Source organism: Fusarium oxysporum, chromosome 4 (genome assembly GCF_000149955.1).
Source record: "Fusarium oxysporum f. sp. lycopersici 4287 chromosome 4, whole genome shotgun sequence".
NCBI lineage: Eukaryota > Fungi > Ascomycota > Sordariomycetes > Hypocreales > Nectriaceae > Fusarium > Fusarium oxysporum.
Genome location: NC_030989.1, coordinates 854,893 through 876,168, shown reverse-complemented (window position 1 = coordinate 876,168; position 21,276 = coordinate 854,893). Strand labels below are relative to the sequence as shown.

Below are 21,276 nucleotides of genomic sequence, written 5' to 3'. Positions count from 1 at the left end.
GCATTACTGGATATAGTTTTGTACCCAATCCGGCATTTCATAAGGACTCTGCTTCAAATAAAGCCGATATGATCCATAGACATGGCAGCTAATGTTTGTGATGCGTGAAATAAGACGCGAATTGTTTGAGATTGATGATATATCCACCTAATAATAAGATGACTTTTAATACATCCCAATCTTAGCTTATGCTAATTAATTTCATATGTATTCGTCACGAACATATCCAAAGTTCATCCGTCAACTACCCTAAACTGCTCGCTTGCCAAATGCCCGCAATCGCTTCACTCCACCATCAGGAATCATGATAAGCTTTACGTGAGTTACCAGGGCCTTCTTCTCTTTCTCTTCGCTCTCAAACTCATGCTCCTGATCGGGCCCCGTCTTGCTGGGGGGTACAAAGACTCTCCAGGCTGTGGCATCTGCGACAGGATCGCCATGGCCTGTCCACTCGCAACCTTCAATTGAGACCTTTTGAGGATAGTTGCCTCTAAAGTGCGCAGTGTCAACAACCCAATTCTCGATATATCCAGGGGCACCGAGCTTAATGATGGCGAAATCTGTATGGTCTTTTCCTCGTGATCGCTTTGTCTCCCAGCCATCGCCCATATCCTTTCCTCGGCCAGGGATGATAAGGTTGTCCTTGGTTCCAAAGTGTTCGTCGCTGCACGACACAGCAATGCCGCCATTTTGAGCTGCAGCAAGATCAAAGATGACATCCTTGTCTTCAGGGAAGACGGGGACGGCGTGCCCATAGAGACGGAATCGTGCGATACCGCCATCGGGGTACATGTTGAGCCTCACATGTGTGTATGCCTTTTGGCTAGGAGACTTGAGCTTCCAGGCAAATCGCTGAGAAGCACCACACTCTTGGATCCCGAGGATGGTCTCCCATTCTCCTCGACCTCCTCCCCATGAAACAACCTTGTCGTCATCTTGGCTGAAGATACCCTCGACAGAGATAGCAGGAGCATGGTTTCCGTTGAAGAAGGCTGTGTCGATCTCGACTCCTTCAATCGTGCCAGAGGCGACGCCCAACTTGATTATGGCGTAGTCAAATGGCTCCTGATTGTGTCGTCGAGTCTCCCAACCATCATACCAAGCACCTGTGAAGACCATCTTACCTGGCTGAGCAATCGGGGCTCTGGGGTTCAACAGGTTGGACGCCTCGCAGAACCATTGGTCAGAGTAGCCAAGGACTTTACCACCGAGACCACTGGAGATAAGATCTGTAATTGTTCAGCATTGTTACTACGGGTCAGTGTAAGTGAGCACATATAGGTTCATACCAATGCATGTTGAACGGAAAGTCTTGTTAATGTCGTCTGGACGAACCCTTGAGACCTCGACGTTGTCGAGCTTGTATTCGATTTCGTCAGCAATGGAAGTCATGATGCATGTGTTTATACAATGTAGAATGAAAGTATGCGGATCTAGAGTTCTCCAGAACTTGGGGGTTGAACAATTTTGTAGAACGGTCTTATCGCCTTATTTCCTTCGGCTGAGAACCATGATCTGTTCTATTAGTCGGAGAAGGGGAGCTCGGCCACTTCCGAACTGCCCACTGATATGGCGTTAATATTGGATCATGGCAAATGCTTCCGGGTTTTTGGCCTGATCTCCTATTGCTATTGGACGTTTCGGTACTGCAAACAATCTGATGATCCTCTTACGTACGATCCTTCACCAATTCCAGCCTTTATTGCGATGCAGCTGCAGATAAGTCTGGGGTTTCGGCTGGCCGCCGGCCGTCTGGCCAATTGCCGTCCCATCGCCGGCTTCGGGGGAGTGGAGGATTGTATCGTTTAGCCGTCCGGCCGTTTTTCAGGGACCTTTAAAGCGACGATGGACCAACCAGAACATCGTTTGTGGCGGGTCAATTTGGCGATAGTTGAAGAGCTAATCTAGTAGCATAAGCTGCTTGCTCGATCATATCGAGTAATAGATAATTACGCCGAATTTATGCATAGATCATCTGCCAATCCTTCAGTTCCGTTTCATTTCCTTCTTCCTTACCCTAGACATTGACGCGATTACTGCGCTACATGATGTATCCGTCGCTCTACCCCGCGCTATTGCAAAAAGATGACTTGTGATTGGCCAAAGCTCGATCGTCTCATTGACGTCAACGGTGATGGCAAATAGAAGCGAAACGAAAACACGAATCTCTGTCATTGTAAACTTCTCACTTACATACGTGATCTATCTGCATTTACGAATACCCTCCAAGTGCATGCGCAGTTGCTAAGCCCGGGACGTGAACAAGTGGCCATAGAGTTCGACTCGGCACCTCTTTACCTGTTATTTCGTTTGCAGATCGTATACACAAAGCTTGAGTCTCACGCTCAGAAGACAGCTCTTCCTGTTAGTTCGCTCACAATGGCGAGTGCTGCAGGTGTTCCGGAGCGATTCCCTCCAATCGAGGATTTGTCAGCCAGAGAAACTGAGCCTCTCCTTGGTCGACCTGGCGATGCTGCGCAAGAAGATGGTGTTCCCTTGATCAAGAACCTCGTTCTCGGTAAGCCTCGAATTTATACACAACCGACTTATAGCTGACTGTACATTGTATCAGGTACTGGGATAGTAGCTCAGCTAGGCGTGGTCCTGCTCACTATTCTGATCTGGGCAAGCGTCCTCTCTAAGCCTTTGATCCTCTTCTCAGCTCACCCACTCCTTCAATCTCTCGCGGTTCTCACCCTGGCTCAGTCTGTTCTAAGTCTGCAGCCGACTCATACGGCAGAGCAGAAGCGCGTCGGCCAGCGCGTACATGCCAGTCTCAACCTCGTGGCCTTCTTGATCCTTGTTGCTGGCGTGACCATCATCGAGTATAACAAGATTGCAAACAACGGTCCCCACTTTCACTCTGTCCATGGATATCTCGGTGTCATCACTTCTATCGTTCTTCTCCTCCAGTATGGTGTTGGTTTCACCATGTGGGCTACCCCAGCCCTGTATGGCGGCGTGGATAATGCCAAGGCTGTCTGGAAGTATCATCGCTGGAGTGGATATATCATCTTTGTTCTGCTCTTGACTACCGTCGTTAGTGCCGTCGAGACAGACTACAACCATAATGTACTCAATATCAAGCTGTGGGCCGTGCTCTTACTGGCTATTATCACTTTGGTGGGTGTTGTGCCTCGGATTCAGAAGCAAAAGCTCGGCTTCCCAGGTCCTGGCTCGACTTGATCATCCTTGGTCTATATCGCTTGACCACTGCTGGAAACCCAATTGCATGGAATCTGTAGGTCATACTCCCATGTTCGATGAGTTCGCATACAACCTTAGAACACGGCGTCTGGTGTATGTTCTCAGTGTTTGGAACCGTCCTGAAAGCTTTTGTACGGCGCCTCTGGCACAATTATGTGAGGAATTTGCTGGGAGAAGTCGCGCCTCTCGCTGCTATCAGCGAGTGAGATCTCATCACGTTTAATACTAGTTCTCTTTTTCTCGCTTTTTTTGATTAGGCATCGACGCTTAACTAATACAATCTGATCAATTTACCAGTCTCACGATGCGATATGGGAAATATATCTTGCGACGAAATTAGCAACTGCGTGTTCTCGACTTCTGAGTTGTACCGACCTTAAAAGCTACAGTGTTGCGTATTGACCATTCAAAGACTCCTAGTCATAGATTCGCCCTTTCTTCAGTGCAAATGTACAAAATGTGCATAACCTCAATCTTTCGTATTTAATTATTGTTCGAGTGATATCATCTGTCATATTGTATTACCGAGACCTGAAGCCGAACACATCCAATGATCAGACATAATCTATCATAAAACACTCTGACGAAACACTTTTCAGACAACTTAAAGCTTCCATTTGAGCATGCTATAAATTTATGATCTTCTCCATCCCACTTCAGGAATAGGGGGTTCTCTTTCGTAGGGGCAGAGAGAGGTTTAGGTCTCTAATCAGATACAGGAAAGAGTGGAATCTCAGGATCTAAGACGAAAACATATCCTAAATCAGTCCAGGAGTCTTGTTATATAAGACTGAAGTCCGGTGTTTTCTTCCACCCCTCAGGTCCTGTAGTGATATGTCCTCCTTCAAACAGGGATAATTTACTTAATTGATAGAGGCCCGATGCTCTGCCGTCTTGTGGAAGTCGTTGGAGGGAGATAAACAATAATATTTTCTGTCAACGAAGGTGTTTCTGGCGCAGCAGCATAACGACAGAGAACAAACTTGTACATACTATGTAATTCTGATATACCCCTTGGTGATGAATTTCGTTAGTAGTCATTGCTATCATTATGTGCCGGGGAGGTTGCGCAATAACAGAAGAGGTGATACAAAGCTCAGGTATACCCAGTTATTGCAGCTAGACATTAGAGAATCCCAAGATATACAATTGCTAGCTAAGCGACTCATCATATAAGAAACAGTAGTTTTAAGAATACATTTCGTTCTCGGGAAACTCTTAGGCCGTATCTGACCCTTATTATATCTGTATGTTCTATTCGAATTCCGACTAAGCCTACACATCCTTATGATTCGGACTTATGACTGTGGTCTGGGCATTCCTCAAAGTGCCCAATACAAGAGATACTGGTATAAAACACACTACAGTGCGTGTTGCTAGTGAACCGAAATCTATACCCTAAATTTGGCATATATATCGGCTACCTTTATTATATGCCAGGTATGTTGCTGTAAATAGCATGTAATATGATACGATAGACAGCCAATTTCATTGCTCAAGTGCCGAGCCTCCTCCTTAGCTACCTTACTTACCTAAATCGTTAGATTCCCTTAACAACGCAACTATGACGGTGAATAATCGATAAGCTTTCTTAGTCCTGGCACAGTTACCTACATGCAATTGCAGGTGCATATCTCTTTGATTGTCTCTCATAGCATTACTACATTACTATTTGTGGTAAATATCAACTCCGCCGAAGCCGAAGCCGAACCGTTCAGTGCAAGGCTCAACAAAGCCAAGTGAAGCAGCTACTCAGTTACCTGCCTAGGTAAGGTAGGTATTGATAACGGGGTTAACTCCATGGAGAGATCATGCCAAAAGGTCTATTGCAAAGCTAAGGTGAAAGCGAGGCACAGTGAAGGCTGAGATCTCACGACCCACGGGCATACTTCGAATGAAGAAACCATGTATCATCCATGCACGTATGGCAGGTTTTTCATGTTTGGGACACAAAATCTTCAAGTCATTCGATAACCCACATCCCACTAGACCCCAAGCTCAAAGTAACATGAGCAAGGATCCATTAGACAGAAAAACGGTCATGGCGTTGGTATCCGAAGGGCTGGTGAATCCAGGGTAACCAAGATAGACCAGGATAGACATCGTGCTAGTTGAACTTCTCGAATAATCCCCGATTCAGATTGGACCAGGATCGAATGTCAACACTGGCTGATAGACTTGAAGCCCCACATCTTGCCTAAAAATCCCCGCTTGGGTATGAGAAGCTACAATGGCACGGGAGATAAACAATCAATACCTATTAATGCAGTGTACCTAATGTATTGCATTTTCTGGTGTGGGAGGTCTATTTGGACAAAACTTACTCACCGACTCATACCTACAGATCGCTTTACGACCTGTGATTACAAACTTGCACAGACAGTGGAAACTGGAAAGTGATAAGAACCCCAAGGGAGCCCTGCGATCTTTGAAGATCCAATATGGCGTTGACCAACCAGGCTCAGTTGATCAAATGCGTGGTATGTAGCACATGATTTCTGTTCCACAGTGACTACATTGTCATGGTGGTTGTCCAGCTCTCAGTCTGGGGTTTCTGCTAGTAATATCAGCTTCCTCTTGAAAATAAAATAAAATAAAAAATCAACAGATTTGCTATGGATATAATAAGAGACTAATCACCAGTTGTCTGGCAGTGGTTGTTTGTGTTGTTGATTGATCTTGTTGTTTGTTGTCCGAGGCGATAACAAAGTTACAGCAAAGCAGCGGGCAAGTAAACCCAGGTGCCTGGATCTGAAGCAGATGAAAACCCACTCAGGCTAGGGCTCGATCCTAAGCGATAAAAGAAATCCAGGAATTTAGCACAGCAATTAAGGTGACTCTTTGAAGAGTTTATTTTGACATCGTATCTCCAGGTCTGAAGTGTTCCTGTCCCCGGGGGTCTACTGAGAGCTTCTATCAGCTCCATACATCGGAGGCTAGACACGTTGTCGCCAGAGACAGACATGGGCATGGCTCACCCCACAACTTGAGATTGGTTGGATCTCTTGTGGCGCGCTGTGTTTGACGTCACGGCAAAGTCTTGAACACACAGACGTCATGCGAAAACCCCTTCATCTCAAACCAGCCGCTGCTTCAGGCGCCGGTGGAAGCACAAGACACTGAGACAAGACGCAGAAATCCAATAAATGAGGGAACAAACGTAGACCTGGCTACAATTGTGACCAACACAACAGAAGCTGAGGTTGCTGTGGAACAATGGTACAGCCTTTTGTGTAAGGAAGAGGAATACTGCCACTATTGTCACATCTCAGATTTCAGATAAGCCCACTACTTTGCGAGGTCCTGATCGAGGCACACAAAGTGCATAAATAACCGAAGAAAGAAAACCTGTCCAAATGCCAGTCGACCTGACCTCGATGAGGGATGGTACCTTTCGTTCGCGTTAAGTGCTACGTAGTGGGGAAGCTTGTTTCCTTTCAACACGGTGGAGGAGCTGATACTTCGCAGCTAGGTTTTTTGAGATGTTTCTATAGGAAAATCTGGCATTTGACAGTTTTGTCCCCCATAAACCACATTTCTCTGGAAAGGCAGGGAGGTCGGCTCTTGGGTACAACAGACATACAAACTGATGGTAATTTTCAGTAGTCCGGTATGTTAATAAAAATATCCCGGTACATAATGGAGTTCATCAAGCGCTCCGTGGCTGCGTTCTCCTGCATATCCGGCTATATTCCGTCAGCCCACAGCCCCCTGTGGGAGGCCAGCTAGGCCAGGTCCTAATATGGGAATATTGAAATTGGAATTGAGGGCTGACCCCAGAAAGGCCTCCCCACTGCTGAAGGGTGTCTGTGACCAAAAAGCACCATTCGAGAGTCTAATTTGCAGTGTGATTGAGTTGTCGGAAAAAACGAGGCTAGAATGAATTCATTCTGTCCATGGGACGAGCCAAATTCCCTGGGGAGTTTCCTGGAGAAAAAGGCAAAAAAAGAGAGAGCCAATTATCGAATTCGGTGAAGCGAGTTGTTTCCACGAATGATAACATCACGAGTAGTAAACAGGCAGCAAAAAGACATGAAATCCATGATGATGTCAACTGGACGTCGAGTGTGATCGAGTTAATTAGCTTGGCAGCGTTGGGCGAATAGGAGAGACAGAAGAAGTCAGTGGAATCATGAGGGCTGGAGGAAATCATTGGTTTGGCTGGTTTTGTAACTGGTTCGCCTAGAGAGACTCATTGTGGTTTGTTCTGAGGAATACCTAGGCAGCTTGCGTCGTATCAGAGAAGGTATCAACAGACGACTGTTAGCAGTCTGCTCATCGAGACGCCTCGTCTTTTTGTTGACGGAGTAAATAGCATAGAGAGCCTCATCCTGAACACGATCGAAAGTCCTTGTTCCTGTCTCTGTGGCTCCTGTCAAAATGCCTAACAGAGACAATTTAACTGAAGATCGCCGATCTAGAGCGAGAATGAGAGGGTCCATGGGGAAAGGCCACCATGACCGATGACAGGTCACAGTGGTGGCTCGAGCGCTGCTTCGATCTGTGACGAAGAAGCATGAAGAATAACATTGAAAGACTTGACAGGACGGATGACCGCCAAATTGGTCGCATGAATGAACAGCGCCTTGATCGCAAAACGAAGCAAAATCACTTTAGAGTCTGCCTCCAATAAATACCCGTTAGCAAGCGGGGTGCTGCTGTGAAGGTTTCTTAGATTCTTATGAGCAAGGGGACATTTCACGAACCCAGATTCTGGGTTCGCGACAGCCACTACAACGCGCTTGATCAACGCTGGCGTATTGTTTGCACTGGAAAAGGGTGTGTACCTACAGCAATGCTGGCAGCCATTGGATACAGGCAGTAGGGCAACAATGGACGTGGTTGTCGCTGGAAGTAAAGCTCCCCTCACCAGTGGAAGTTACCTTGCCGCTGGAAGCTTTGTCAGGGCTGTAAGTGGTCATCGGCTGGGGCTGATGCTTGGCTGGCTACCAGGGATACCAGCGGACAATGACGATGATGATGCACCAGCCGCCAGCACCCACTTTTGCAGCCATTGGTCGGTCTTCTTGGCCTTCATTGTAATCTGCGCTCAGGAGCATCATGAGCACCGACCAGCCAATCCCCTGAATGCATGGATGGATATTGATGTGCTGCAGTTTACTGGCACCGCTGATTATTATTAGTAACGGCATCACTGCTCGAGTCTGTTCATGTAATGCAAATGCAATGTGATTAGGATGGAAAGTGACAAAAGTGACAAGGCAAGATGGTCTAGTGTGAAGCGATTCATGGCCGTGTATATTGTGTGCGAATAGAAAAGAGAAGAGTTCCTTTTAGCCCTCTTTTTTAATGCCATTTACTCTGGGGCTGAGATTTCCATTCGGTACGTACCTACCTGCCGGCTACGTAGGTGACCAGGTAGGTGCTACCTACAGATTTGCTTCTTTCCCTGAGGGTCGCTTTCTCTACGTCATCGTGTGCAGGGTTGGCATTACTTACCCCCGTTTTGCTCGCCAGCATCGTGGACTAGTCAAGTACCAGACAAGTAGTATGTCCGACCATTGTATGCTAATTGGTACAACGGAGCCTCTGTACGCTACTTTGATGTACCTGAGTCAAATGCAAGCCAGAAGCCAACTTCGCCCACCTTGAAATCGGTTCTTCAAAGTGCCCGTTTGAGGAGTCTCCAGTCTCTCACTAAACCAGGCCAGGCCAGTTCAGTCCACCTCTCTCTACCACCGCTACCACCGCTACCTTTTGAATCTCCGCACCAAGACAGTCTGAGAGACACTACAATTCACTGCGAAGGACCGGTGTGTGGTCGAACCCCCAATTTTCCGCTCTCAAACCTCCTGCGTTGCGTTCCGGCCGCTCGTTGCCCCATTGTTGGAACATCCTCTTACGGCCCTCACACTCGGATCCTGGGTCATCCAATCCTGACCTCCTTACGGATCAATAAACACACCTCGGTCGTTGATCAACCGGTGCTAGGTTCTTAGAGACTATCGCTGCTGCTACTGTGCTGCCACTGTTGGCTCGGGGTTAGAGGGAACAAGCGTCGACTTCTATCCCCCCTCCTCCACCACTACCTTAGTTTGACATATCCTTAAATCGCGAATTATCCTCAACACTACTCTTCCTGCCGGCGAGAAGGATTCAGCAGTTGGTCTTTGGACGACTTTATTTTCCTGTGAGGCATGCAAAGAGCCACCTCGCCGGTTGGCGACGACATATTATCGATCCCCTCACCATCGCGTCAACAAGACTTGACGACTCTCGCCTCTTCGACACCTATATTGCCGTCTTTTTCGCTGGCTGAGAAGCTGCCCGTGAGCGCTATTAGAAATGGATGTGTGATGCCGGAATCGATTTCGAACTCGACTATAAATGCGACTGCGACACCAACCGCGCGTGACGCAATGACGACGGATCGCCACCCGAGCCACCCTCCATCCTCGCCCCTTGATGCTCAATCTAAAGAGCCCCGCGTCCACAACAACATGATAGGAGATCCTACCGATGAGAGCACTGTTTCTGTGATCAAGGGCTCGGGTAACACTGCTCAGCCATTGGCTGCCCGTGCTGGAACAGATGCATTGAGTCCTCGGCGTGTAGGTTTCGGTGGTGCTCCCTCTCCCACCCAAGCGTCATCACAGAAGCAACTTAACGAATATCGAGAAAAGCTTGCACGCGACCTTGAACGCCGCGAAATGTCTGCTCGAGGCCTGATGGCAAGCCCCAATGAAAAGAACCGGGTTTCTCCTATCCCCGAAGAGGGCCTTTCCAGTTCACCGCTTCAGACTTCAGCTCTGACAACGGCCTCAACTGAGTCGAATGCTACAGTCCGAGGCGCTCCCACCCCAGGGCCCATCGCAGGAACACCGTCATATCCATTTCCACGAATGGCCCCTGCTGGTTTCGTGCCGTCATATCTGCATAGACCTTTTACCACACTCTCGCCTACAGGTGCTCCACGATCTTTCAGCTATGGTTCTTTTGACGCCTTGGGCATGGCTGCCCAGGATAAGGTCCTCTCAAGTACTTCGACTCCAGCATCCAACTTCACATTTAACCCGTCCGCAATGTCACCACAGCCTGAGAATCTCGATTTTCCCAATCCTAACCTCTACGATCTTTCTTTAATGCTAGCTGCCGAGCCTGGACTAGATGCTTGGTGGTCGAATGTTGTTCAAATTATGAGAGATGTGTACAAAGCTGAGCGAGTAACACTTGCTATTCCAGCTGACACAACAGACATCGAAAATGTTCCTTGGGGCCAAAAAGCAACCTTCAATCTTCACAAGGAGGACGATCTTAGTTTGGGTTATATGGCTGCCAAACAGTCTAGTAGCATCGTCTTGAGCACAAGCGACTACGATAGATCCTGGCCTGGTTCTAATGCTACGCCATCGATTTCTGACGATAATCTGCATGCCAAGTCTGCCTCCCGGCCAGACTTATTTAGTCGCCATTCATTTACGACTTATGAGGATAAGAGGGAGAGAACACGAACTCCGCCTAATGCACAGGCTCGGCGACCAGCATTTCTAGCCAGGAGCCAAAGTAATTATCCCGCGGGTCCTGCCTCGAAAGAGTCCTATGTCGATTATGCCAAACTGAATAAGACGACACTTGACGAACACGATGCCATTGAGCAACAAATTCCAAGTTGGGAAGCGCCGCTCATGGGTGAAAAGGAAAGCCAGGGGCGTGTTCTACCGGTATTACAGGCTCTTGATTATGAGGCGGATCCTTTGATTGACCACAGTGGTATCATGCGGGTACTCGAACGCGGAAGAGCCATCGCACTTACTAGATCGTATCCATATCTTGCTGATGAAGCCCCGGCTGAGTCGTCGAAGAAACCAAAACCTACCGCCCCAGAACCTTCGAACGCTCCAAGAAATTTTGCCAAACCACGCTCGGACTCATTCTCGAAATTATCATCGATGTTCAACTCAGCTAGTTCTTCTCGTGTACCGACTCGAAGCAAAACTCACTCAGCTGCCGACAGAGCGAAATCAATAGCCTCACGCTTGGAGGGCCGCTTGGAAGACGATATGCCTAGGCCTCCAACGCCTAAGTACGAAGAGTTTGAACAAGCGCCACCTTCACCTTGGTCACAGTCACCAGCTCCATCACCAGCTGTACGCGCTGATCCTAAAGAAAATCCCTTTTTCACAGATGCTATGGTCGACGAAGATTCATTCAATCCAGATACTGGCACAGAGGATTACACTGGAATGCGACCGCCCGAAGCTATCGGTGTTGACAACTCATGGACGGTTCTTCACATTCCCCTCTCTCACGTCCTTCTCTCGAAACCCACTCGAACTTTCAAACTAGACAGCACTTTGATGGAGCAAAGATCTCACGCGCGCACCAAAAGCGAGGGTGTTCCTGCTCCTAGCGATGAAGGTGGCCGTAACACACCAGACAGTCTCAAGAGAGACAAGCCAGCACCGATCGCTATTTTATCAATTTTAAGCCCAATCATCCCTTATCCATCTAATCTCAAACATTCCCTGGAACATTTGGCACCTCATATGGCCACAACTTTCTCGTTATGCCGGCACTATAGTAATCTTGAGACTGAGTTGGCAGGGCTTCAACGGAAACGACCGCAGACGGCTGGATTCGGGGCGGTTGCACACGATGGGCGGCCCTTGGAGAGCATGGCTTATCTGACTGCGGATGACATTGTTCCCCACCAGTCCCTCGCTGGTAGTATGACGAGTCCGAGCGATTACTCTGGTGTTTCTAAAAGTGCTACTGGATCTCCATTGGGCACTCCTGGGTGGGACCAGGGATCTGGAGGCTTTCATGCCGACAAGCGACCACCGCCGACCTCGAGTCCTGCTGCAACACCTCAGGGAGAGGGATACTTCAGTTCCAGGCAAAGACCAGTACCCGCACGACACGAAACATTTGGCGGCATAGGTACCCCACGGGCAAGAACAAGTTCAAAAGACACTTCTCCTGCTGAGAAGCGAAGTATCCGAGTCAGCGGTTCTTTTCTTACACAAGAGAGTCCTGAGCAAAACTTGGTTGCCGATAATAAAGCGACCCGTACTTCTTCTGACGAATCAACTGGCGGATTGGCCAAAAAGTCGACTCAGGTTGACGCTCCAGATGTCAGTATAGATACTCTGGATCCTACCAACAATGACAATACAGCTGAAGATTTGGCTGACTCTACCAAGACCGGACGTGGCACTCGACAAGGGCACAGCATGCTTCATTCATATGGTGCAGATTTTGCTTCCACTTTCCAGTCTCTTCCGCCTAGCTCTACACTCTCAGCCAGACCGACACCTGTTTCTGCACCTTCTCGGAGTGGCTCATTGACTACTACAGCTGTTGATATGCCACCGCCTTCGGACAGACTCAAGGGACTAATTTTAGATTCCCTACCCGCGCATGTATTCGTCGCACTTCCGCAAACCGGAGAAATTGTCTGGGTTAACAGCCGTTATCTTTCATATCGAGGCCAGACAGCCACCGACCTTGCCGCAGACCCATGGGGTAGTCTTCACCCTGATGATCGAGACGACTACTTAAAAGCATGGGGCCATTCTATCCGCACGGGCGAGCAATTTTCGAGGACTGTTCGAATTAAACGATTCGACGGCGCATATCGGTGGTTTTATGCTCGAGCAGTTGCGTCAAAGGATAAGAGAGGGGTTATCATGCAATTTCTTGGATCGTACATGGATATCCACGACCAGCACATTGCTGAGCTAAAAGCGGCGCGACAAGAGGAAATTGAGGCATCGGAGGCTAAACACCGATTACTTGCCAACCTCATCCCTCAGATCATCTTCACAGCGACCGAAGACGAAGGAATCACTTTTGCCAATGAACAGTGGCTCTCGTATACAGGACAAAGCTTCTCTGACTCACTTGGATTGGGTTTCATGGACTTTGTACATCCGGACGATCTTGCTAAATGTCGTATTCCCTCTACCCAACCTTCAACACCCGGCGGAATAAGACGTGAAGGTCATAGCAAGATATACCGGCAGGGATCTGCACAGTCTGAGGCGGCGTCAACTACCACTATTCAACCTCCCAGATCGCGTACACCTCAAGACTCGCCTCTCCGTAATGTGCAAGCCCTGTCTCGGAATAACAGCTCTAGCAGCAGTTCAGCGTACGAATGGCCTGCTGCAGACTTGACTGAACTGGCTCGAAAGGGAATAATCAAAGTGGCGACTGATAGCGCTGGCCGAGTCTCATACACAACTGAGGTTCGATTACTGTCCAAGACTGGAGAATACCGCTGGCATCTGATTCGATGTGTCGAAATTGACACTATCGATTTTGGCAGTGGTGCTAGCTCCTACTTTGGATCTGCGACAGACATCAACGACCACAAGCTTCTTGAGACCAAGCTCAAAGAGGCCATGGAAACCAAGGGAAGATTCCTGAGCAACATGTCCCACGAGATTCGTACTCCTTTGATCGGAATTTCAGGCATGGTAAGTTTCTTGCAGGATACTACTCTGAATGAAGAGCAGCTCGACTACACCAACACCATACAGACCAGTGCCAACAGCTTGATCATGATCATCAATGACATTCTGGATCTATCTAAGGTCGACGCTGGCATGATGAAACTAAAGTACGAATGGTTCCATACCAGGTCCATCATCGAAGACGTGAACGAGCTTGTTTCGACAATGGCCATTGCGAAACGACTGGAGTTGAACTATCTCGTGGAGGCCGATGTACCTGCATGGGTCAAGGGCGACAAGGTGCGAATTCGCCAAGTTCTCCTCAATGTCACTGGCAATGCCATCAAATTCACTTCAGAGGGCGAAGTCTTCAGTCGGTGCCGTGTATACGTCGCGGAGGGTTCCCATGTCGACGAGAATGAGATCATGCTGGAGTTTTCTGTTACTGATACAGGTCGCGGATTCTCGAAGGAGGAGGCGGAATTGATCTTCAAACCTTTCAGTCAAATCGATGGAAGTAGCACCCGACAACACGGTGGGAGTGGACTGGGCCTCGTCATTTCTCGACAACTTGCTGAGCTACATGGCGGTAGCATGACGGGACGCGCAACGCTGGGCAAAGGCTCTACCTTTACCTTCACAGCGCGGTTTGGCCTCCCTACAGCTGATGATCATCCTAACCTGCCTGATAGCCCTCCTGCTACCGGTGCTTTCACGCCTAGACCGGAGATGGTTGATAATGTTCCCAGCACTATCAAGCCTCTCCCTCCGCCAAAACATTTACGAAACGCCGAAGGCGCTAGCCCTGGAGGTACAACATCAGAGTTTACGTCGCCTGGAGGCCTTTCTGTTGGTAGCTCCAACCCGTCTGTCCGTTCAGCTAAGTCGCAAGTCACCGACCGATCCTCAGCAACATCTGTCACTGGTGGTCTGGCCCGATTTAGCGAGGCGGCTAAAGCTAGTGGGCAAGATTTGTCTCAGATGAAGTTGGAGATGCCCTCAGGGCGCAGCTCTCCTGGTACCCATCTCTTACCTGGCAGTGGCTCACCTGAGGACTTCCGACCACCCATGTACTCAATCCTCATCATTTGCCCGCAGTTCCATAGTCGCGAGGCCACTACTCAGCATATTGAGATGACTCTGCCAAAGGATGTACCCCATCAGATCACAGCCTTGGCAAGCGTGAATGAGGCACAAACATTAATTGGTGGCGAGGACCCTATCAAGTTCACACATATCGTCATCAACCTTCCCTCTGCTGAGGCTATCATTGGTCTTATGGATGACATTACGAAATCACAGACAATCGATAAGACGACTATTCTTGTGTTGTCAGATTCGGTGCAACGGCAAGCTGTCATCAAGTTGGCGGCCAACACTAAATATGAGCAGCTCCTTTCAGATAACATGGTGACTTTTATCTACAAGCCTGTGAAGCCGTCTCGATTTGCTGTCATATTCGACCCAAACAAGATGCGTGATCTTAGCATAGATCGTAATCGCTCTACGGCGCAGCAAATGGTCGAGAATCAGAAGGCTAGCTACCAGGAGATTGAACGGCGCATGGGCAACAAGGGCTACAAGGTGCTCCTGGTCGAGGACAATCCTGTCAATCAGAAGGTTCTCATGAAGTACCTCAAGAAGATTGGGGTTGATGTCGAGATTGCCGTTGATGGCGCAGAGTGCACCAACATGGTTTTGTCAAAGCCACATAAGCACTACTCGTTGATTTTGGTATGTTGCTCTACACCACACTCTCCAGTCTCCAGTGAGGATTTTAATAACTGACACATACTTCTTAGTGTGATCTACATATGCCACGAAAAGACGGCTACCAGGCGTGCCGTGAGATTCGACAGTGGGAAGTTGCCAACAATTTCCCCCAGATGCCTATCATCGCCTTGTCAGCCAACGTCATGTCAGATGTTCAGGATAAATGTGTCGCAGCGGGATTCAGCGACTACGTCACGAAGCCAGTCGACTTCATCGACCTCAGCAGAGCTATGTCCAAGTTCTTCTGATCACAACACTCTTGCCACTCTCTTCCTCTCAAGCAATGCTGGCGCACAGTCACCCCTCTGCCTCTTCTTCTTTTTGAACCTTTTACATTCGACGACTGTTCACGATTTCCCTCCTCCGTTCATAATGATACTTATGGCAGCTTCTATTTTAGACCGGACAGATCTATGTAGGGCCACCTTGGTCTTCTGCTGCCAAAGCTAAGCCTTGTCGCAGCTCAGTGGGGCTGACATAGGTCGAGGCACCTGGCAAATGACCTTATTTCTATTGGCATAGTTTACTTCAGGGCTATATGACTTTTTATACCAACAACGATTTTCCTGCCTCGGTCAGGGAAATTGTCTTGTGCATGTTGCTGGACGTTACCTATCGCATTGGCGCAGGGTTTATAATGGGTACTGGCGATCTTTCAGGCGCCCGTTGTCTGTTTCGTTTCACTTTTCCTTCACCTGGGTTGAATGACCTGAGGGGGTTTCTGGAGGGCTCGAAGACTGGATATGGCGTCAAGGAGTTTTGTTTGCATTGTTCATGTCTTGCTACCACGGCCTGATTGAATGATTCATTTTGCCATATGTGGGTTAAATGCACGATAGCCAAGAGCGGCAGGTACAATTAGGATATACATTTTTGTTCTTTTTCGGTAATGTTTTTGGCGAAGAATATGGGTTATGTATGAAAAGTGGACGAGCAGGATAGGCTGAAGCTATTCAACATTGTTCGATATTCATTTATACTTAGATAGAGGGACGCCGCGGGAAAGAGGTGGCGGCGGGGCATTTCCAACATGGTGTTAAACAATACTCATGACGAGGCAAAAAATAAAGAAATCAATCTAAATTATAACCATTTCAAGAACAATTCTGCGTGACTAGAACATCTGAAAATGGAGGAACAAACATGTTATTTTGTGATGTTATGCTAACACAAACGTTATCATAGCCCCCAAATAGCTCAATCTCAAAACCATGCCAGCATAGTTGGTCATTCTATCCATTGCTTTTCCGTAATCCGTTCCAAAATCATTCGTCATTAGAATAAAGATATGAAAATCATCAAAACAATTTGCCTCGCCTTGGCGGGCTGGTATCCGCTGTTCCCATGAAATTCAAGTCATAAGAGAGTGAGATTGCACCCATCCAAGTAAGAATATGATCAGTACACACTACCCCGAATACTTCGATCCTCCTTCTCAGCGCGATCCAAATCCTCAACAAGTTCTGCGTCACCGTCACAAGAGGCATCAGTAGATGCATCACCAAGACGGTTAGTCCGTGCATATTCATCCGGGCTATCCTTATCGCTCGTGTATGCTAGATGTTCGGGTCCTGCTTTGAGGAGGGGTTTTTGATTGTATGAAGGCTTCTCGCTTCTTTCGCCAACGGTCCTGTTTAGTTGCGCGTTCAAGGAGGCAATGCGGTGTAAGCTTATGTTCTCATCCTCTGACGAGTCGTTGTCAGTCTCGGCGGCAGATGTGTGACCAGAATAGCTGCCACCCCCATCGCGGCCAATATGTAAGTATGGCGACTGGATATACTCGCTGGCAGAGATAACTGAGGGGGTATCGTTGAGGTCAGAAACGGATTTGCCTTCATGGTTTGATGAAATGTCGATCTCCGGTCCATCTTCATCATGAGCTCCCAAGGTGGCGCTCTCACTATTGGTACCAATGCAGTCTAATTGAGCCTTCTGCTTCCGGCTGACGATGGTAATGATCTCGTCTGTGTTTGTAATTTTGCCGTAAGGCTCTGGCCCGCCGTTCTCATGATCCTTTTTGCGCATGATCTCCAAATCCTCACGCTTAGCATAGTGGCGACTATGGTCACAGCCATTGGGACATCCACCCCATCGGCGTGTAACAACAAAAGTTTTGGTGCGTGGGAGTTTCGAGCTGTCCTTGTCCTTGTCCTTGTCCTCTTTGTCTTTGCGTTCTCGCCGCAAATCGGACCAAGTTCGTAACTTGTTCTCTAGAAGGTACTTATTGTTTTCCTGCTTGCGCATGATGAGGAACTCGCAGTGGTTGATGTTTCGGAGATCTTCAAAGTACTCGACAGTGAAATGATACCATTTCATGAGAAAGACACGGGACATGAGTCCGTGGGTCACTAACAAATGTACTGTTAGTAAAGATGCAAAGCTAGTTGGTGAAATACGTACCCAGTACACAGACGCTGGGGAAATCATCTTCACCAAATTGTCGCCAGAGGCTTTCATTGAATCCGCTCACACGATCGTAAGCATCGGCAGCGCTCTCTCCATTAGGTATACGGTAGAAGAAGTGGCCATAATCGGCCCTCTCTTGCCACATACGTTCCATTTCAGCGCTGCATGGTTGGAAGTTACCAAAATCCTGCTCACGTAGCCGAGGCTCTTCGTACACCTTGATGTTAGCTCGGCGGAAGGGCGACGGGGAGCCTTCGTCCGAGGTCAGGCTCTCGAGAATTCCTTCTGTTGTTTCACGTGTGCGGCGGTATGGAGAGGTAAAGAACTGTAAGGTGTCGTCGGGACGGAGGAGGCTTCGGAGACGACGTCCGGCATCGTGGGCTTGGTTCCAGCCTTCTGGCGTAAGTTTGACTCGGTGATCGGGAACGGTCTGATGAATTTCGCGGTTCTCTTTATAATTGTCAGCATGTGTTGAATAATGAGGGACGAAAAAGCCAGAGCATTAACGTACTATTGCCTTCGGACTGGCCGTGGCGAACTAGAATGATCAAGCGTGGCTTGGTCATGATGCTTTGGGTATGTGATATAGAGGGGTAGTCTTTAAGTGATTGAGCGTGTCTCTGATAACTCAAAGGATAAGTTTGATATTTTGGGGTCCTGAGCGTATTCACAATAGTTGTATAAGTTGAATGGAGGTTTTCAAGTTGTGAGACAGGTTGGGTTAAGACGGGATAGAATATGGCGGAGTAGGGGATAGATAGTTTTGCAATTGGTCAGCCAAAGCATAGGCAGGAGTCACCAATTATGAATACTAGGAGAGAAGAGGATGGAAGTTTAGGAGAAAGAGCAGGAGCTAAGCGTCATCAAAAAACAAACGAAGAAAAGCTAAAGGAAGATGAAGCGTGGAACGCAACGTCTTTTTTTAGTGAGGCTTGTCTAATCCCGTAGTCGTTGGCTCAAGCTCACGAGACATCCTGGCCTGAAGCATCCATCAGAGTGAGGGCAAGTGCAAGCCCATGCCATGCAACCATGTTTCCGAAAAAAAAACGCCCAGCCAAAATTGCCGGGATAACCCCCCACCACCACCTCAGCCCAGCTGTAGGAAGGAAGGAAGGATGTGTGCACCTATCTACCTAGGGACTATGTATCGTGCACCTTGAACCTTCCATCCGAGCGGAGAGGCGGTGCCGGGAAACGGGAGGAGATTCCAAGGGTGCTGTACTTTCGAGGTAGGTACCAGCACCATCGTTTGGGGGCCGGAGCCGCCCCGCCATCTGTCGACCGAAGCAGAAGCAACAGCTTCTCAGTCGTCAACGGTCAAGCCTCCAAGCACACAATGATTGACCAATGACAATGGAGGCCATATTCAAGCTGGTTATCACACAGAGACAGAAACAGCCCATAAGAGTTCTTGGAAGATGGACTAGTCTCAACCAAATCTTTCCGGATCCCTGCTGATATTACGAATGAAGCAAAGGCACAAGGGGTAGCTCCCCTCCCCATGGCACGATCTGGAGGAGGGGCCCGCAAACGGTTCTTGCTACCTAATCATGATTAAGGCGAAAAGCGTGCTGGGACAATCTGGCGATACAAGTCCGAAGACTGATACGATTCGGTGTTTGACGTGTTTGTGACCTTGAGTTGTTCCGCCCGCGGACGGACATCGCATGGCGGCGGACAATATCCGCTGATATCAAATCATATGATTTACCATTCCCGTCCCCTTGGAACTGACTTGGTCCTTTTCTGCTTCTCCCTTGTCAAAGATACTGAGAATCTGGCAATCTGGTATTGGTTAGCCAATCCTGGAGATCTGCAGAGCCAGATTGAGTAATCCCGGCCGCTGTAGCAGACAGTTTGAGTCACGACGGCACCCAAAGTTCATGTTCATGCCTCTCCCATGCATGCATTTCGTTTTGTTCCTTTTCTATTTTCTTGTTTTCTTTCGGCCCTCCCGTGGTCATGATCATGATTAATCTCGTGGTGTTTATTTATGTTTCGCCGGCTAATTACCATCTATCGGATCTAGACGGCCCCTTGCTTGTCTTGGACCATCTGGATTCAATCTCATCACCTGAAGAATGACGGCTACAGCGGAGCATGGTGAGGTGATGTGATCTGCAACGGGAAGCGCCCAGCCGCCGATTGCAACATCGTCTCTGGATAAAGTCATTCAGAGACGATCTGATACTAACTCTGAACAGTAGCTTTTGTCTTGCATTTTCCCCTTCTGCTCCCGCCTGCAGTACTTATGCATTCTGCAGCGACAACAGTTGCCTTTCCTGATTGCAATCAATCACATGTTCATCACGCAGAGTCTGTGGCTTGCTGACGCGGCTTGGAACTTTTTTGTGCCTGAGATGTCAATTCAACTGCCGCGCGCTTATCAGGCGACCCTCAGACACACCCATTCCGGCGCGATCAACTTTTTTCCCCCAGCGGTTGCTTAGGCTAATTCTTGGTAACCTTGTACCCAAATCAACGCCACTCTCATCAGATCCTGGCTAACATCCACTATCTTCGATTTATCCTACCCATCAACACAACCGACACAACCATCTGGCATCTGCCGGCAATTGCTCTCTTCACGTGCCAACCATCTGACCGCTCCCTTTCAGAGGTTCTTGTCTCAATCAATCAATCATTCAACGGACTTCAATTCACCCGACGATCCTCTGCCTATTCAGGCTATCTACCGCGCCCGTCGACATCTCATTCTCACGCGTGCCTCAGCCCATTTTCATCTTACCTTAGATCAGGCATCGGATAACCAACATTTCTTTGACTCATTCTTTTTACCTCTTTTCTCCAAAATGTCTGCTCCTGGTCCCGAATCGGTACCAACGTCGGCCGATCCCCGATCCCATCGCCCTACCAAGAAGCGCGCTCTTACGCCCGTCTCAGCGCAAGCCGCCTCGGTAGAGGCCCTCTTCTCAAAGCCCGACCAAATCATCCGTATCCCCGAGTCCTCTACCTCCGGCTCTGGCAGTTCTGCCTTGCGTTCCGCCCCTCCGGAAATTGTCACCAACGTTCAAGGATCTAGTGCAGGTGCCGGTTCAGGCGAGTTTCATGTGTATAAGGCGAGCCGTCGGCGCGAGTATGAGCGTCTGCGCAGTATGGATGAGGATCTTCGCCGCGAAAAGGACATCGAAGAGTTTAACAAGGACAAGATTGAACGCGATCGCAAAGACGAAGAACGCACGCGCAAGAATCGCGAAAAGAGGGAGAAGATGAAGGCCCGCAAGTCTAAGAAGGGCAAGGGCCCTGCCACCACTGACAAAACGCCCAACGCGACACAGTCCAAAGATGACTGCTCACTCGCGGAGAACGATGCTGAGAAGGACACTGCTGATGTTGATTCTAAGACCAAGACCGAGCATGGTAAGGATGATACAGAATCAACGCCATCGATGCAACCTGCAGGACTAGTCATTCACGACGAAGACGACTAAACAAAAAGGAATACAAAAGG

General features: G+C 48.5%; 6 protein-coding genes across 6 annotated transcripts; 3 read left to right on the top strand and 3 right to left on the bottom strand.

The window, feature by feature from the left end:
- Positions 1-3: 3 nt before the first annotated feature.
- Positions 4-1,845, bottom strand: FOXG_07697 (allantoicase). Its single transcript, XM_018386294.1, has 2 exons — positions 1,290-1,845; positions 4-1,229 (listed from the first exon to the last, which is right to left on the bottom strand). Exons 1-2 carry the CDS (start codon positions 1,390-1,392, stop codon positions 250-252), a joined length of 1,083 nt encoding a protein of 360 aa, XP_018243434.1. The 5' UTR covers positions 1,393-1,845; the 3' UTR covers positions 4-249.
- Positions 1,846-1,892: 47 nt separating this feature from the next.
- Positions 1,893-3,675, top strand: FOXG_07696 (uncharacterized protein). The gene is made up of 2 exons (XM_018386293.1): positions 1,893-2,518; positions 2,573-3,675. Exons 1-2 carry the CDS (start codon positions 2,380-2,382, stop codon positions 3,184-3,186), a joined length of 753 nt encoding a protein of 250 aa, XP_018243433.1. The 5' UTR covers positions 1,893-2,379; the 3' UTR covers positions 3,187-3,675.
- A 2,882-nt stretch (positions 3,676-6,557) lies between these two features.
- FOXG_19528 (uncharacterized protein) lies at positions 6,558-8,460 on the bottom strand. The gene is made up of 2 exons (XM_018399751.1): positions 7,999-8,460; positions 6,558-7,827 (listed from the first exon to the last, which is right to left on the bottom strand). Exon 2 carries the CDS (start codon positions 7,647-7,649, stop codon positions 7,338-7,340), a length of 312 nt encoding a protein of 103 aa, XP_018243432.1. The 5' UTR covers positions 7,650-7,827; positions 7,999-8,460; the 3' UTR covers positions 6,558-7,337.
- Positions 8,461-9,587: 1,127 nt separating this feature from the next.
- On the top strand, positions 9,588-15,646 carry FOXG_07695 (uncharacterized protein; the record flags this gene model as incomplete). The annotated part of the gene is made up of 2 exons (XM_018386292.1): positions 9,588-15,359; positions 15,428-15,646. The coding sequence occupies 2 exons, from the start codon at positions 9,588-9,590 to the stop codon at positions 15,644-15,646; spliced, it is 5,991 nt and encodes a 1,996-aa protein (XP_018243431.1).
- An 883-nt stretch (positions 15,647-16,529) lies between these two features.
- FOXG_07694 (uncharacterized protein) lies at positions 16,530-18,668 on the bottom strand. The gene is made up of 3 exons (XM_018386291.1): positions 18,316-18,668; positions 17,799-18,254; positions 16,530-17,746 (listed from the first exon to the last, which is right to left on the bottom strand). Exons 1-3 carry the CDS (start codon positions 18,368-18,370, stop codon positions 16,797-16,799), a joined length of 1,461 nt encoding a protein of 486 aa, XP_018243430.1. The 5' UTR covers positions 18,371-18,668; the 3' UTR covers positions 16,530-16,796.
- Positions 18,669-20,617: 1,949 nt separating this feature from the next.
- Positions 20,618-21,256, top strand: FOXG_07693 (uncharacterized protein; the record flags this gene model as incomplete). The annotated part of the gene is made up of 1 exon (XM_018386290.1): positions 20,618-21,256. One exon carries the CDS (start codon positions 20,618-20,620, stop codon positions 21,254-21,256), a length of 639 nt encoding a protein of 212 aa, XP_018243429.1.
- Between the last annotated feature and the right edge of the window lie 20 nt (positions 21,257-21,276).

Excerpts from the sequence above, each read along its gene's own strand:
- FOXG_19528 (XM_018399751.1), bottom strand. The coding sequence starts at position 7,649 with ATGGACCCTCTCATTCTCGCTCTAGATCGGCGATCTTCAGTTAAATTG.
- FOXG_07694 (XM_018386291.1), bottom strand. The coding sequence starts at position 18,370 with ATGACCAAGCCACGCTTGATCATTCTAGTTCGCCACGGCCAGTCCGAA. Across the intron at positions 18,255-18,315 it reads CGGCCAGTCCGAAGGCAATA|AGAACCGCGAAATTCATCAG; the intron begins GTACGTTAATGC and ends ACAATTATAAAG. Across the intron at positions 17,747-17,798 it reads CCCCAGCGTCTGTGTACTGG|TGACCCACGGACTCATGTCC; the intron begins GTACGTATTTCA and ends TACATTTGTTAG.
- FOXG_07697 (XM_018386294.1), bottom strand. The coding sequence starts at position 1,392 with ATGACTTCCATTGCTGACGAAATCGAATACAAGCTCGACAACGTCGAG. Across the intron at positions 1,230-1,289 it reads TTTCCGTTCAACATGCATTG|ATCTTATCTCCAGTGGTCTC; the intron begins GTATGAACCTAT and ends GAACAATTACAG.
- FOXG_07696 (XM_018386293.1), top strand. The coding sequence starts at position 2,380 with ATGGCGAGTGCTGCAGGTGTTCCGGAGCGATTCCCTCCAATCGAGGAT. Across the intron at positions 2,519-2,572 it reads GATCAAGAACCTCGTTCTCG|GTACTGGGATAGTAGCTCAG; the intron begins GTAAGCCTCGAA and ends ACATTGTATCAG.